The sequence below is a fragment of the Geospiza fortis genome, unplaced genomic scaffold, assembly GCF_000277835.1.
Source record: "Geospiza fortis unplaced genomic scaffold, GeoFor_1.0 scaffold200, whole genome shotgun sequence".
Lineage (NCBI taxonomy): Eukaryota > Metazoa > Chordata > Aves > Passeriformes > Thraupidae > Geospiza > Geospiza fortis.
Window position 1 is genome coordinate 891,194 of NW_005054353.1, and position 15,480 is coordinate 906,673.

At 35.0% G+C, this 15,480-nt stretch overlaps 1 protein-coding gene across 1 annotated transcript in view; it reads left to right on the plus strand.

The window, feature by feature from the left end:
- The window catches only part of VPS13B (vacuolar protein sorting 13 homolog B), a 431,388-nt gene that overhangs the window by 42,059 nt on the left and 373,849 nt on the right, over window positions 1–15,480 (plus strand). Inside the window, exons 4-7 of the mRNA XM_005423449.3 lie at window positions 2,888–3,008; window positions 6,937–7,104; window positions 8,238–8,419; window positions 11,330–11,504. Coding sequence (XP_005423506.1) covers window positions 2,888–3,008; window positions 6,937–7,104; window positions 8,238–8,419; window positions 11,330–11,504 — 646 coding nt within the window. The remainder of the gene's footprint in view (window positions 1–2,887; window positions 3,009–6,936; window positions 7,105–8,237; window positions 8,420–11,329; window positions 11,505–15,480) is intronic.

Sequence of the window (15,480 nt, forward strand, 5' to 3'; positions counted from 1 at the left end):
ATTCTTATTGTCTTCGAGCAGTTGAAGAATACATTTGGTTTATAAAATATCAGTAACTGTTCTGAAAAATGATGTGTATGTTCGTGCTCAAAAACCTCAAAGCCAACCCTTGCAGCTCCCAAAAATATTTTTGATAATTGTGTATTGTAATGAAATAAATGGATGTTATTCCAGATTAAAAAAAAAAAAAAAACCTGCCCCCTTTTTTCAAATGTCAGTCAGGTTGAATTCTTCTTAAGTGTAGGTGTACTCTGTTACTTCGTATGGATTAAGTCACACAGGTATATTTCTGAGATAAATTTGGTTTGTGTTTTGGCACCATTTTGGAATATGTACATTTTTGCTTGTGTTGAGGTCTAGCTCACTGTAAAGGATTTACAGCTGTTTTTCTCTCACAACAGACTTGTAGCTCCGGGAAATATGAAAAGCTTATTGGATGTAATGTGCTTATTAATTAATTTATGATTTGTGTTTATTATATAATTTATTTAATGTTGAGGTTTGAGACTTTGTTTCAAAATTAAGGATTCTCCTCTCCTTTCCTTTAAAAAAACAATCCCCCCTCAAAAGTGCTAGTGTTTATTCCTAGCTCTCTCAAAGTGGTAGAAGCTTAAACCACTCTTACTTAATCTTTGCTCATAGTACTCAAAAATATTGCATAGATTTTGTGAAGTTTTGAGAACATGTATTGAAGATAATTATAGCAGTATGTAGATAGAAAAGTTGGACTTGAATGTAATCAGACTTGATAGAGTTAACACTTCAGTAAAAGAACTTCCCCATTCCCTTCTCCCCCCTTCTCTTCATTTTGTAGCTGACATAAATATTGAAAGTCAAATGTAATGTGATCCTATCAGACCAAGTCATTAAATAGTTGCAGCACAGCATTCTGTACAATCCACGAGTGAGCTTGGGGAAGAAGGAAATGTGGTAATTGAGCTTGGGCTTTTCTTCAAGTTCAAAACATAAATAGTTGTGTAGGTCTTACCTGAAAAAATACTTCTGTGCTACATGTAAACTGGTTTACAAGAAAGAGTATATCTGAAAGTTTTTTCAAAAATTTTAGAGTAGGAGTGTGTGATCTAAGTTTTTTCAGTAAACTGGAGAGGAAGGAGAGTTGAGCTCTGCTGATTACAAAATATATATTAACAAAGAGACTTCCATCACACTGGACTTAATAAAAGCTTGAAGCTCTTGCTTTGTCAGGTATGCCATAAAGAGGAAGGTGGTTTTCTACTGAAATTGTTTCACAGTTCTAAGTTCAGGGAGAGTCTTCAAGAGACTTGCATTCCTCAATGAAAAGTATCAGAAGTTTGTCAGAGATGAGAAAACAGACAAATGCCCTCTAAACAGAGCTGATTCTCAACACCCATTATGGGGTTTTTATGCACTGGAATGAGAATTTCCTATATGACTAAAATTGCCAAATAACAATAAAATAAAAAGTATCCAACAGCTTGCTTTTCAATACTATATTAGTAACTGGAAAATCTCAAATCCTTTATGGTAACTCATCCTTCTTTCAGAAGCTATCATCTAGTCTTCTAATATATGAATATGTCTGTCTTATGCAATTGCCCCAAATGAGGTAAAGCTTCTACCTTAACCTTATTTTTCCCCCAACAAAGATTATAGTGCTCTTTTTTTTTTTTCCTTAGGGAAATGGTTTTCATTTTATCAGAGAATTTCCCTATTTTGTTCTAACTACAGAATGGAAGGAAAAAATTTCTTTAGTTACTTTTGAAGTTGTAGACTTGCATTTGAAGTGTATCGTTGCATGTATTAATTTTTTTTAATGGAAAGTAAAATCAAAAAGCAAATAATGTGAAGATTCCCTTTTGTAATTTCTCTGAGATTATTAGAAATACTAGGCAGCATGTGGAGAAACACATGATCTATCCTGTATAAAAATCCAGCATAGTTTAAGCTGCTTGCTATTCATGTTAAGAGGACTTAAGAATATTATAATTCATACTGTGTTACTTGATATTTGTTCCCCAAAACTTCCTTTTGTGAACAAATTGTGTGATATAATCAGTGGCATGACCCAGAAAGCATTTTTCACTTTTTCTGCAAGAGACTGTGTGCATCAAACTAATTTGGCTTAGGTCAAAAGCTGTGTTTGCATCCTCTTTAACCTGTACTTTTAATACATTTACAAGAATATTTGCATTACTTCTCTCGGCTTTCTTACATTTGAGCCTTGTGCTTAAACTGTCATTCTGGAATGTAATGGGAATACTACTGGTATATTTAAAATCCTAGCTTCAGCTAATTAAGATTTTTCGTGTGTCTGCAAATCTCATCTTGAAAGGCTTATATCACATTCTGGAATTATGAGCCATGTTTCTGCTTCTGAATTCCTTATGTTGAATGAACTATATAATAGAAGCTCAAGAGGAGCAGGTGCCCTCAGTTCATTTATCTTTTCAGGGGTCATGTTTTACTGTTACAAAAGTCTGCAAAAATATTTTGCTTTATGAATCAGTTTCAATTAGTGGTATTAGGAAGGATGTAAGTCTGACACCTTGGAACCATCTGAGGTGGTTTCATGAGTAGGCATATAAGCTCATGCAGTTAGGTAGTTTCTCGTACTTGTTTTGGTAATCTGCAGGGATCTGTCTCTGAAGGAATGCTTCAGCAGAAATGGAGCTAGAAGAAATATGTTCAGTTGAAATAAATATTTAAATGACAGGTTTCTTTTTTAAACCAAAGTTAGTGAAGGTATTCATTTAATGTTGTCAAGCTTGTTTTGTGTCAACTTCTGTAGTACAGGATTGAGTTGATTGAAAAACAGTAACAGAAATTACAGAACCTTTACCAAGTTCTCCCCACATTTATTTTCTTTTTGTTTGGTTGACTTCATTGCTTTCTTTTCCTCTAGCAGGAAGACCACGAAAGTTGCGGTTCCAGTTCCACAAACCGCAGTACCACAGAGAGCTTGAAATCAGCAGTAAAATCACGACGAATTCAGCAGTCTGCTTCTCCTGACCCTGATTTACCTCCAGGTAATCCATCATTTCAGGAACTGGTTATGTATTTCTGTGTAACTCAAATACAGAAGTTTATTCTGATGATCACAGTGTTTAAGTTAGATTATTATGGTTTTGTCTGCCTACAAATCATAAAGGTTAGTGAAATACTTATATGTTAGAAAATAGAACCAAATCACAAAAAAATGTAGTTTAATGCTGATAACCTTTTTTTCCATTTTATCAAATTCTTAAATTGACATAACTCATTTATAGTTCAAGGTAGCATCATAGAATGACTTGGATTGGAAGGGACCTTAAAAATCATCTAGTTCCAACCCCCAGCCAGCTATGGGGAGGGACACCTTTCACTCAACCAGGTTGCTCAAAGCCCCATCGAGTATGGCCTTGAACACAACTTCTCTAAGACACGTGTTCCAGTGCCTCAAAATAAAGATTTTTTTTCTATTATCTAATCTAAACCTGCCCTCTTTCAGTTTAAAACAATTATCCCATGTCCTGTCTGTACATGCCCTTGTGAAAAGTCCCTCTTCAGCTTTCTTGTGGACTCCCTTTAGGTAGTGGAAGGCTGCTGTAAGGTTTTTCTGGAGACTTCTCTTTTTCAGGCTGAAAACCCCAAACTCTCTCATGTTTTATTAATGTTTTTTATTGAGCCCTGTATCTACTGGTGGAGATTGTCACCAGTTTTTTTTTCCTGGATATGGAATTTCAGTGTGAATGTGGAGTTTGGATGCTGAACTTGGAGAAATTTTATGATACAAAAATGCCTAAGGAACTATGTATCTGACTGCTGTTGCCTCTGAGTTTGGATATGAGGTGGTTCATGCAGAAAAGTAAAATTGGAGAGTACTGGAATGAATTGCAGTTTGCTGTCTTGTTCATGTAATTTTAGATAGGTAAAAAATATGATAGTTTTGTGTGAGGCTTTCTTGCTGTCTTTTGTTAACAGAAGCTTTATACTTGACTTGAATCAAAAGACAACATTGACATTTAGTGTGTGTAATATGATGTGCTACATGGTATCATGCTTGGAAAGGGTTACTTGAGGAACCAGGGCTGGAAGGTCTTTTAAAGCTTAGTGATGCAACAAACTCCAGGGGCTTGGAATTGGGGGAAGCCATTTCATACCATGGACAGCGCTCCAGCCATGACAGCTCTGTGGAATTTGGATCTTTGGGTCGCTCTGCAAACAACAAAAGTCACAGGCTACTCAAAAATTGTATGACTATATTTCCTCCAACAACATTTGCGGGATTTTTATACGTTACCTCCTTGTGGCGAAATTGTATCAATACAGTTGTATTAATTGTTCTAAAATATGAAGTTGTAAATACAGATGGCTTTGGTTTTGGTTTTGAGTGGAGAAATAGCACTGTTTAGTATAGATTTACCTATCTGGTAAAATGTCCTAAGATTTAATTTGCACATCCTGAATTTTAGTAAGATGTGGAGTCATCTGCTTAGTGTTTTGTTTTGGTTTTTTTTATGTTCCCGGAGGATATTTTAAAAAAGATTTATTTGTCCTTTTGTTTTAGTGTCCTTGGAGATTGATCTCTAGAGGTATTGACTCTATGACTACAGAGATACTAAATTTTTGGAGTGTTGGATTTGAAATTGCATTTGTAGCACTTAATGCTCAGTACAGCCTCCTGGGTTCTGGACAATTTGAAAAAAGCACACTTGTGGACTTTGTGTTGCACCTCAGGAAAGAATTTAGCCCTACAGATTTTTGGTGGTTTTATTCACTTGCCATAGAACACCTATATTTCAGTGGCAAAGATGCCCATAGTGTTATTCTTAGAAATCACAGAGGTATAAGTAACCTTTACCTGCTTTTTCCCCACTTCTATTTAAAACAAAACCCTTTTGAAAAAAAATCCCCATACACAAAAAAACAACAAACCTTTTATTATACATGAGCTTGCCAATGTTTTTATTATTTTGTTTTGAATTGTAGGAATGACAATTTCTTAAAAAACTGTTCCTCACATGTGAAAACCTGCTTCTAGTATATTTGAAGCTAAACTTAATCAGGAAGCTGGTTTTTGTATGATACTTCCAACAATGTAGTGTACCACTGGCTTGGAAATATCTCCATAGGCAGTTTTTAGCAAATCCACGACCCCTGTTTCTTTTGGAAGGTAGGACCCTGCTTCCTCTCTTCATGCAATCAGCCAAAAAGACATACAGATGGAAATGGTGTTGCTCTTTTCCTGAAAGAATCTTGACAGCAAAGTACTGAAAAAACTTTGGACCTGTAGAGAGACAGCTTCACTTTTTTCAATGAAATTAGTGGCTCGCTTTAAAATCGTATTTAAATAACTGGCTATAATTTTATAGTTGCTAGTTAAATAGTCTGCAAAAATATTTCTATGCTGAAATTAGGAAAAGGAGCTAAATGCCTTGTGCTGCTTTCTATTTATGTACAGGCTGGTTTACATCACTCTGGTGATGTATATGGGTCTCTTATGCCCCTTAATTATTGAAATAAGAAATCTGGTTTTCTGAGTTCATATAAACTAAAAATGTTATTGTTTGAAGGAGTCAGTGAGAAAATCCTTAAAAACAGGTTATTCCACATATTTTTAGTAGTTTTAAATTGATATGCAGAAAAAGCCAATTTGGATTGCGTTAGAAATCTGACAGTACTAAGCTCCGAAAACATTGAATTTGACTGTATTTCTGAATTTCCTCTTTCTGGTCATTGAGGACTTTGAATCCCAAAAAACCAAAAAAATTTCCTATGTCACCTGGGCAAATTTTTAGTTGTGGACATCAAATGTAATGGTAAAACTTTCCACATACCCTAAAGTGAAAAGTTATATATGGGTATGAAAAAGATGAATACCTAGAAAAAGCGGAGTAGAATGGAAATAGCAACTTAAGTATTTTCCTAGTTATCTGACAATATTTTGATGTTCATTTTCATTTTTAATTTGAATTAAAATTGTTGACATGAGGGAGTTTTATTTAATGCAAGTTTCAGAAAACTGCTCGTGAAGCCTGTGGGTTTAGGCCTCTATCATTGGCTAGCTTTTTTTCAGCATAGTCACCAAACTAGAACTCAATGGTGTCTATTAAATGTGTTTTTAGATGTGTGTAATGTGATAAATTTGAAAACAGAGAAATTCTATGGCTTGTTTTTTGCTAGGACAAGTGAGTTGGGTCCACAGCTAGGTTCAGTATACATGAAAGACAGGAATATGGGTAGTATTTAATTTCTTTACAATATTGTTAAAAATATGAATGTTTGCCACATACTGTGAATTCCAAGGTGAGATGATTTTTCCAATAACATTCCATCTAAAAACATGTAAATGGGTTTGTTCCCAGCAGGCTTCAGTGCAGGTGCTTACTATTTGGGTTGTTGACAGAAATTGGTTTTGATACACCTCAGAGGGGTCTTACTGAACAAAATGTGGATATATTAGGTTTTAGAATGAGAAAGTGCCAGGTGTGTTAATGCTTAGTCGACTTATGAAAATACTGAGGGAGCACCTAGGCATAATATATGCACATTTGAAAAGTAACCTAGCAGCTGGTGTTCACTTTTCCAAACCTATTTCTAAATATCTCTCAAGTAAAAAAGTAATTGTTAAAATTCTTTGTCTACAGTAATCCCCATAGTGTTCTGTTTTCTTAATTAGCTTGAAAGTTAATTAGTTTTGTATGCTCTATTGTATTCATAGTTTTTAACAACTTTTTTTATGGTATCTTGCATTTCTAGGATTCTGATTGACTTAACAACTACACAGAATATTAAAGAGTTTTAAGTCGTGTTAATTTTTGGGTAAAAATGATACATGGTTTGTTTAAATTGTGATTTTTTAAAAGAGTGCAAGTTGAGAATAATAAATATATTGAAATAATGATTTTTTTTTACTAAATAAATGAGTTTATCATGTCTTCCTTATTATTGCCAAGAATTTGTTTTAATTTATAGGTTATGTTCAGAGTTTGATTAGGCGTGTTGTAAATAATGTCAACATTGTGATCAACAATCTCATCTTAAAGTATGTGGAGGACGATATTGTTCTCTCAGTCAATATCACTTCTGCAGAATGCTATACAGTGGATGAGTTTTGGGATCGAGCATTTATGGACATCTCTGGTGAGTTGATATTTTTTTGGTTTTACGTATCACTGTGGAGGCACTCTTAAATTCCTACAGAAATTACTAAGTCTCATAAAAATGGCTCTTTTTTATCATAAGTAGGACAATTTATGTCTGTTTTGATTTCCAATCAGTTTTTTCTGATTCTTACCTTAATTCTGATGAGCCAACTGTAATATTATAGACTGATTGATACTACATCCTTGTATGATCACAGATAATCATACAAGAGGTCTTGTCCTCTGCTCATGCTTGCCATGGTATTATAGTTAGTGCTTGCTGCTGGCAGTGAGTGCTTAGGCAAGTTTTGTGAGTGAGCAGTAGCACATTAAGGCATTCCATTGCACTTATTTGTGATGATCTTCTAACCCTGAACAGGCTGGCAAGAGAGGCAGTCAGATGTGCTCACAGTAGTGAGCACAGCATATCGGTTGCAAGGGATGATTCATTTCACTTCACATTTTCAGGGGAAGAAAGCCCCCAACTTCTGACTCTTTATCTTGGTCTTCAGTGTTTGAATGTTTCAGTCCTTGAATTGCCAGCACTCACTTGTAAGTCTAGGTGCTCTTACTGATATTGGCTAGAGGTGGAACTGGGGCACAGTAACTCTGCTAAGATCACACAGAAGATTTCAGATAGAGTGTGGAATTCAATTAATGTTTTCCTGAACCTGTTTTTTTGTTCTGGCTAAAATAATTACAAACGAATATGTCAAAATCACAAAGTATATTTCATTTTAAGATCACTATAAAAGCTCTTGTTTCTTTTGGAAGGTTCAAATGAAAACTTTGGGGGATAATATGCAAAGCTATTTCTGTGAGAACAATGACAATGATAGTAATTGTATGCTTCCAGGTGAAACAGTACTCTTCTTTTATAAAAGACTTAAGTTACAGCAGACAGGGCGAAAATTTTTATTGGGTGTAATTAATTTGTCCTCACTTCCTATGTATTCAGCATAAAAAGCCTGACATAGGAAATGATTCTCTTCAGTCACACAAGCAAGTACTTTGATTTAAATAATAACTAAAAAGCTGTCTTGTATTGCTTTCTTCTACTTAAGAACCTGTATTGACAACTTACTTCTCGTATGTAATATATTTTTTTAACCTATACACTTCTTTTAAAAGCTACTGATCTGGTACTGAGGAAGATGATCAACTTTTCTGACTGCACAGTATGTCTTGATAAGAGAAATGCTAGTGGTAAAATTGAATTTTACCAGGAACCTCTGCTGTACAAGTGTTCCTTCAGGACTCGTCTGCATTTTACTTATGATAACCTCAACTCCAAAATGCCATCAATTATTAAAGTAGGTATCCAAAATAATTATTTTTGCTACTCACTTAAGAAGTTTTGAGGCTTTTCAAAATATCCTTTAAAATTTTAAGTAAAATGAAAAGCTTAAACTGTTGTGTTTTGCTAAAGGAATTTTAAAATTGTGTTTTGTTCATATGATGCAGTTAGTTTATGTACAGAAATGCCGCCTGAGTAAGTTATGTTCTTTACTATTTTCATTTTTTCCTGGAGTGTAGAAAAGCCCAATAATTGTAAGGGGGGAAGGAAAGTCTGCAGATAATCTGTTAAAAAACCCCCGGTGGTATACTTTAGGGTATCTGCAATAAGATGGAAAGGATTTTTTTTGCCTTAAGTTATTGTTTCAAATGTAACTCCACCTCTTATGAATAACAAGAAGCATCAGTGGATTGACACTCTGCAGTGAACCACATGAGATGGATTAGCAAGCCAAACTCAGCTCCTAGTGAGCCAGGGGCACATTATTATTATTATTATTAGTAGTAGTAGTAGCAGTAGTAGTAGTATTAGTATTAGTATTATTAGTATTATCATCATCGTCATCGTCATCATCATCATCATCTGTGGGTCATCAGGATGCAGTTTTTTAGTGACTGCCTAAAATATTTAGCCAATGATTGGAAATAGCTGTTTTTTCATAGGGCTGAAGCAAAAAGAACTGCTATTAGTAAATATAACAACTTCATTAATGGAATTAAATTTAATCTGAGGATGCTAAAATCCTTTAAAAGCCTCTGTTGCAAATGGTATTACTGTAGCTTCAGCACCCTGAAGGGTTGGTTGCTGAAGGACAGTGGTTTTCCAGCTCAGGACAAAAGCCAGCAGTACTCCATCTTTCTCTCCAAATCTGGGAGGTTCTTGCTAATGTGAACTTTAATACTCTCTGTTATTAACTTACTAAAGCATGTCTGATTTTAAGTCTTGAGAGAAGGTTTCCAGGACATGTGCCCTTTTGGTTTCTTTGTAAGGGCTAGAACATTTTAATAGCCTTCATAATTTTGATTACTATGTCCATTGCTAAGTTTTGGCTAAACTAATCTTAGGGAGTTTTAATGGAGTTAAAACTTTTCAAAGGGGGGCCATTTTTAAGTGCTTGGATATATTTTTGTATGCTTTTGAACTGGGAGCACTCAGCTCCTACTTTTAGTTTTAGAATGAAAATAATGTATATGGGTGGAGGTGACAAAATACACATAAATGATTAGAGTTGTAAGCTTTTTGTTGCTGTTCTTGTAAAATTCATCATGGAATGAGGCAACCATGAGGCAGATGAGCTGATGTGGACTGGGGATGTGAGTCCTGCCTCTACCTCTTTGTAGCAGCACTGAGATTTGTCTGACCTCTCAGTAATCTAAATTCACTCACTGTGTTGGCACTGTGTTGGAAGCTAGCTCTACACAAAGGTTATAGTTTTCCTACAGTTTTAGGGAGATAAGTCAATCTTCTGCGGGCCAACTGAGTTCTACTGACAGAGGAATTGTATTAATTGCCTACAATGCTGCTTAGTGTTCCTGTCCTCCTCTAGGACATATGCTCTTTGTGTGCCTTTAAAGAGGCTTCTGGCAAAGCAACCCTTCATTTTTCCTTCCACATCTTAAGAGATTTATTCCTTATCCATCCTGTTGTTCTTCTTCACAGGAAAGGTTTGCTGTTAACAGCTTTAAATCAACTGGCCTTGGAAAATTGGCATGCAAGGATTAAATTTTGATTTCTAAAATGTATCTTAGGAGTTCACATGCTTTTTTATCTCAGAGAATTAAAAAAATAGCATAATTCTGACACCTGACATATTTCATCTTGTCTGTGTAAACAGCTGATATAATGTTATTACTCATTCTCTATGACTCGGGCTAAGACTTCATTAATTTGCACATATGAAAGTATTAGCATGTATTTATATAAATACTGATTTTACTACTATTATATTATTTACCAATGGATGTGCTATACTGTTTACAAAGTAATTTTACATGGTTTTTGAATTGGATTGCCTTAAGACCAACACTGGTATGTAATTACTTTTAATTTCCATGATTTTCGCCTGCAGCATGTAGAAAAACTGGACCTGGAGTTGAAAATATCTCTAATGTTGGACAGTAGTTTTGGTACAATAATTTTATTTTATGCAGCTCTTACTTAATGAAAGGTACCTTTCTTATCTTGTTTGACTTTGATGTTATAGAATGATCACATACTCAAAATACTTTGAAGTATTTAGCTGTTTAACAGCTAAAATTTTTAAAGAAGGATAAGTTTTCATGCCAACAATTTTAGTCTTTGCAAAGCTTTCTTTCATTTAGTGAAAGGTGCCTTAACTGCACGTTTGAAATGGAATATTCAGAGGAGCCAGTTTTCTGCACTGCAGTTGGAATTAATTCTTCCCCCCATTACTTGGCCACTTGGAACAATGTTTGGAGTGGAAAGAATCAAAATGAAGGACCTTATATTTTAAAACTAGTGTATCTAGAGTTTATTAGATATACTACCTCGATATCTAGGTTATCTAGAGCATGCAGAGGTTTTAAAGAAACTCTATAATGAAAATAAAATTACAGCATTGTAAGAGCATTAGTAAATGCTCTTACAATTATTAAATGCTCTTACATCACTTACATTTGAGAAAGTTCTTCAGCAATAACTTTAAAAAACAAATACATAAATGTTTCTGTGTATGTAAAACATGTTACACTTAATTTTTCAGCTGAAGATCTCTTGTGTGACAACCCAAGTGAAAGTTTTTGGTAGGCTTTGTTTGCAGCCCTTTGCTTTCTGTTGTATTGCAAATCTCATTTTTGGAAATAAAATGTCCATACCTAATGAATACAGGGTTGTATGGTTTAAAACTGGGCTTTACTGATGTCAGAGCTTTGTTGTTATTTGTTTTTGTTCTGTTTTCCTGTTACAGATTCACACATTAGTTGAAAGTTTGAAACTTTCAATCTCCGATCAGCAGCTTCCTATGTTTATACGTATAATGCAGCTTGGGATTGCTCTGTATTATGGAGAAATAGGCAACTTCAAAGATGGAGAAAGTGAAGATTTGATTTGCCACACTAAAGATATGTTGGGAAATATCACAGGTGAGTACAGTTTTTAATTTGTAAGAAGAAATGTTAAAAACATTCCTTTCTTTGCTTTTTGCAAATGTAAATATCCAAGTCTAGTTCTTGCCAAGTATCTTGATAGTCTGCAGTTTGCTAGAGGCATTGTACTGGCTAAGGATGCAGTGCTTTAACATGCTTCATGTTATGTTCTATAAGGAATTCTGATGGTCTTAATTAAACTGAGGTTAAATATGATCTAAGAAGACCATTTTGGGAGTTGTGACACTCTAGGGTACTTCGAATTTGTCTGTCAATATATCATGCATTAAGGCACCTTTCCATAAGCGAGTTTGAAATGGGCAACAACCACGTTTGAGCTAAATAAGAGAAAAGCCAAAGTGTGCTTCTTAATTTCTTTGAAAATGGTCATTGAGAATAGATGTATCAGAACTTGTTCTAAGCAAGGAAGTATTACTTTGCACTGTTTCCCATAGTTCTGTCCTTTTACCTTGTCTGGTCTCAACTTTTTATTTTCATATAACATGTGTTCCTTCTTCTGTGTGATCTTTTGTGATAACTTAGTGCAACAGGATCTTTTCAGGAGAATTGCACTGATGAGGGGTGAATTTTCTTTACCTTTGTGTGATTACTTCCCATCTGCTGCTTCTCAGGAACATGGGGTGACTCTTGGGGTGATTCTGTGCAGGGCCTGGAGTTGGACTCAATGATCCTTGTGGGTCCCTTCCAACCCACCTTATTCTGCAATTCTCTGAATTTATTTAGAGATTTGTATTTTAATTTTAATCTCCTCAAGACAAAAGTTTTGGTTATTTTTCCAAGGTTTATTTGAATCTGGGGAAACAGGAAGAGAAATTTACCTCACCTATAAAATTCTTGGAATTTCATTTGAAGGTGACATATCTCTCTTAAGCTAGGCTTAAATTTATAATATTACAGCAGTTTAAAGCTATGCATAAATGAATAAATTCATTATGTTCTATTGAAGAAATATATCATTTTAATTTGCATTAGGAGACTGTAATTTTTTAAAAAATTCTGTGTTGCTGTCTTCTCTGGTTTCAGAGAAATAGATACATGATGGGTAAATGACAGCAGTGAAAAGTTTTTTTCCAAATATGGCCTTCACTGTTGTTTGGCACAGACGACTGTTTCACTCTTATTTCAGATGTAGAATTCTCTGTCATGTTACCGCTGTGTGGAAATGAGAAAACAAATAAGATATCTGTAAATAGTTCTCTTTTATTGTCTCTAAGTATGGGTTTTCTGCACTAGAAACTCTGCATTGCAAACATGAGTTCGTTACACAAGACATATGATTAGAAGGAATTAATATTCTGCAAATATTGGCTTAATATTCTGCTGAGACTTTAAAAGCATACAAATTTTAGAAAAATCATTAGTGTGTATTTTAATAACTTTCTGTATCTAAGCAATGATTTGTACTATTTACAGGAGAAAGTGTCAGGAAGTTTTCTCTGAAACGCTGCATTGCCCTTGCTTTCAGACAGAGGGTTGTCTCTGTATCATCAAGATCTTTCTTTGGTTAGTAAGAAGTTTCCCCCAGATTTGGCTAAGTGTTTATGCCGTAGAGAATTACAATATATCTAGAGTTGCTTGAATTTTGTGGCTGCATTCCTGGAGTCGGTAAGGCAATAGGGCTATTTGACTACAGGAAAGACACACAAAGAATGGAGAAATTATATGAGTCAGTATAAGAACAGCTGGGATGGGTAAGCAATGACTTTCAGAAGAAAAAATAGAAGGGTTGGAGACAGAGTAACTGGGATGAGAAAACTGGAAGGAAGCTTTAACTGTGGAAGAGGACAGAAGTCAGCAGTGCTATGCAGGTTTTACTTGGCTTCTTTTGTTTAAGGTGTGAAAATGTGGTGATACAAATGTAGTTTAAGCAAAGATTAATGTTAAAAGGCATCTGCCTACAAGTACTCAGTCTCTTTTGCATCTAGAATTAAATTTGAGAGTCTTACATCCAAATATATGTAAAATCTTTGGCAGTCCATCTTGTCATCCGTGTTTTTAATGTATACCTTTGGGAAGGTTGAATTGTCATTGGTGTTGGTCAGTCCCATTTACATTCTTTTGAACAACTATCAGTATGACTTCCTAGCTTTTTATAAGACAGCTATCTCAAAAAGAAATAGTATCATGTAAATCCACACTGTTATACATAAGATTTTTCAGAAGAGTCAGTGATAAGACTAAGATTGCAAAAGAAATCTGTAATTTCCTACACAGCTTTTGTTCAGCTATGCTGTCCTCTAACATTATCGTTGTACTTAATTATATGATTATGTGTATTTGACAGAACTATCTCCTTCAGAACACAAGACAGATGGCAATTGTTGGATGGCCAAGGCAGAGATGTAGAGGCAGTTTTAGAAGCCCATTTATATCTTTACTGCAAAATATTTTGCCACACACAGGCTAAAATGAGCATGCCATTTATACTTGTTTCCAGTGTCTTAGTTGTGAATTTGTAGTAGCTTCTTTGGTTTATAGGAGACAAATTGTGAATAAGAAAATGCATTTTAATGTATACACTATTTAGTGACACAAGAATGAACATCTACATCTCTGTCCTTGAAGCATGTACTAAGCTTCAAGTTTCATACAGTTTCATGGCTGATGCAATGAGATGAAAATTCATGCTATTGCCAGCAGGGATGCATTCCTTCCTTCTTCCTCTAGTGCCAGCACTTGTATTGATGTAGCCACAGGCTAGGCTGGATCACTCATACCTGGCTGAAAATGTGTAGAGACAGAGAAATAAATAAATACTAAGAGAGTAATTTTCTACTAGGTTAATTCCAGATTTATGTTGAGAGATGCCAGTTTCCAGACACCTACTACACATAAGTATCTCAAACCCTTTAAGAGAAAGTAAATTTCTGAAGGTCAAACATGATTTGAGCATGAAAGCAGTGAGATGCAGTCAACTGCGCTCTTGTAATATATATAAAATGTATTTCTTTACTGGAATCACTGCCCTGCATCATGGAGCAAGACTTCCAGTGTGAACTCTTTATGAATGGCTAGAAAAAATGGATTTAGAAACCTGATGCAGGGTAACATTTTGTCCTTTAACAAACTCATGGAAGTAAAACACGGGTTTTGTCACTATGTTTCACTGCCCAATATGTTTACCGGTAATGAAGTGGTTAGTGTAGTTAGTTCAAAGCAAAGAGACTTTGTATTTCCCAAGTACATACTCTCCTTCATATATTCGTTGTTATAAATGAATTTACAATGTATTTATGTTTGTAGTGTTTAGAGGATGCTGTGTGTTTTTTATCAGGCTGATGTGCATATTTTCTTAAGTTTGGTGATTGTATAGGGGCTGTAGTAGTTTTAATTTAGTGATAGAAAATAGATATCGCTTCCTCTTTCAATTTTCTGTCTCACAGTATATAGATAGAGGAGCTAGGGTAAAATGGTGCTGATTTTAATGCTTTCCAAAATATTAAAAAACTATGATAATCCAAACAATTACTTGGCATATTTTACTGTTCTCTCTGTGTACTTCAAAAAGGGGTATGCTAAATGATGGCTGAAATTTATGGCCAGGTAGACTAAATGTTATGTGTGACCCAGGTTCTACAGCTCCACCTTTTTTACAGTTTTTGCCAGGCCTTGCACCATTTTTTTTGTGCTTGCCAACAGCAGTCTGTACTGAACTACTTGAGTCATGATCAGTGTCAGTTTTTTTCCTTCTACAGCTGACAGTTCTTCCCCTTGTCTTTTTTTAAGATTCTGTGTTCACCTCTTCTGTATTTGCTGTGTTTCAAGATTTGCTCCTGGATTTAAATCTGCTCCTTGAGACTTGTGTGGAGAGCAGAAAGGGAGCTTGCACTGCCTTTGTGAGAGGAGGTGCCCTTGCCTCTTAGGCATGTGCAGAGAATTCTCAGGAGTGCTTTTTTATTCCTCTTTCTTCAGTTATGCAAGTATAAAGAGAGTTAAATGCTAAAGACTAGTT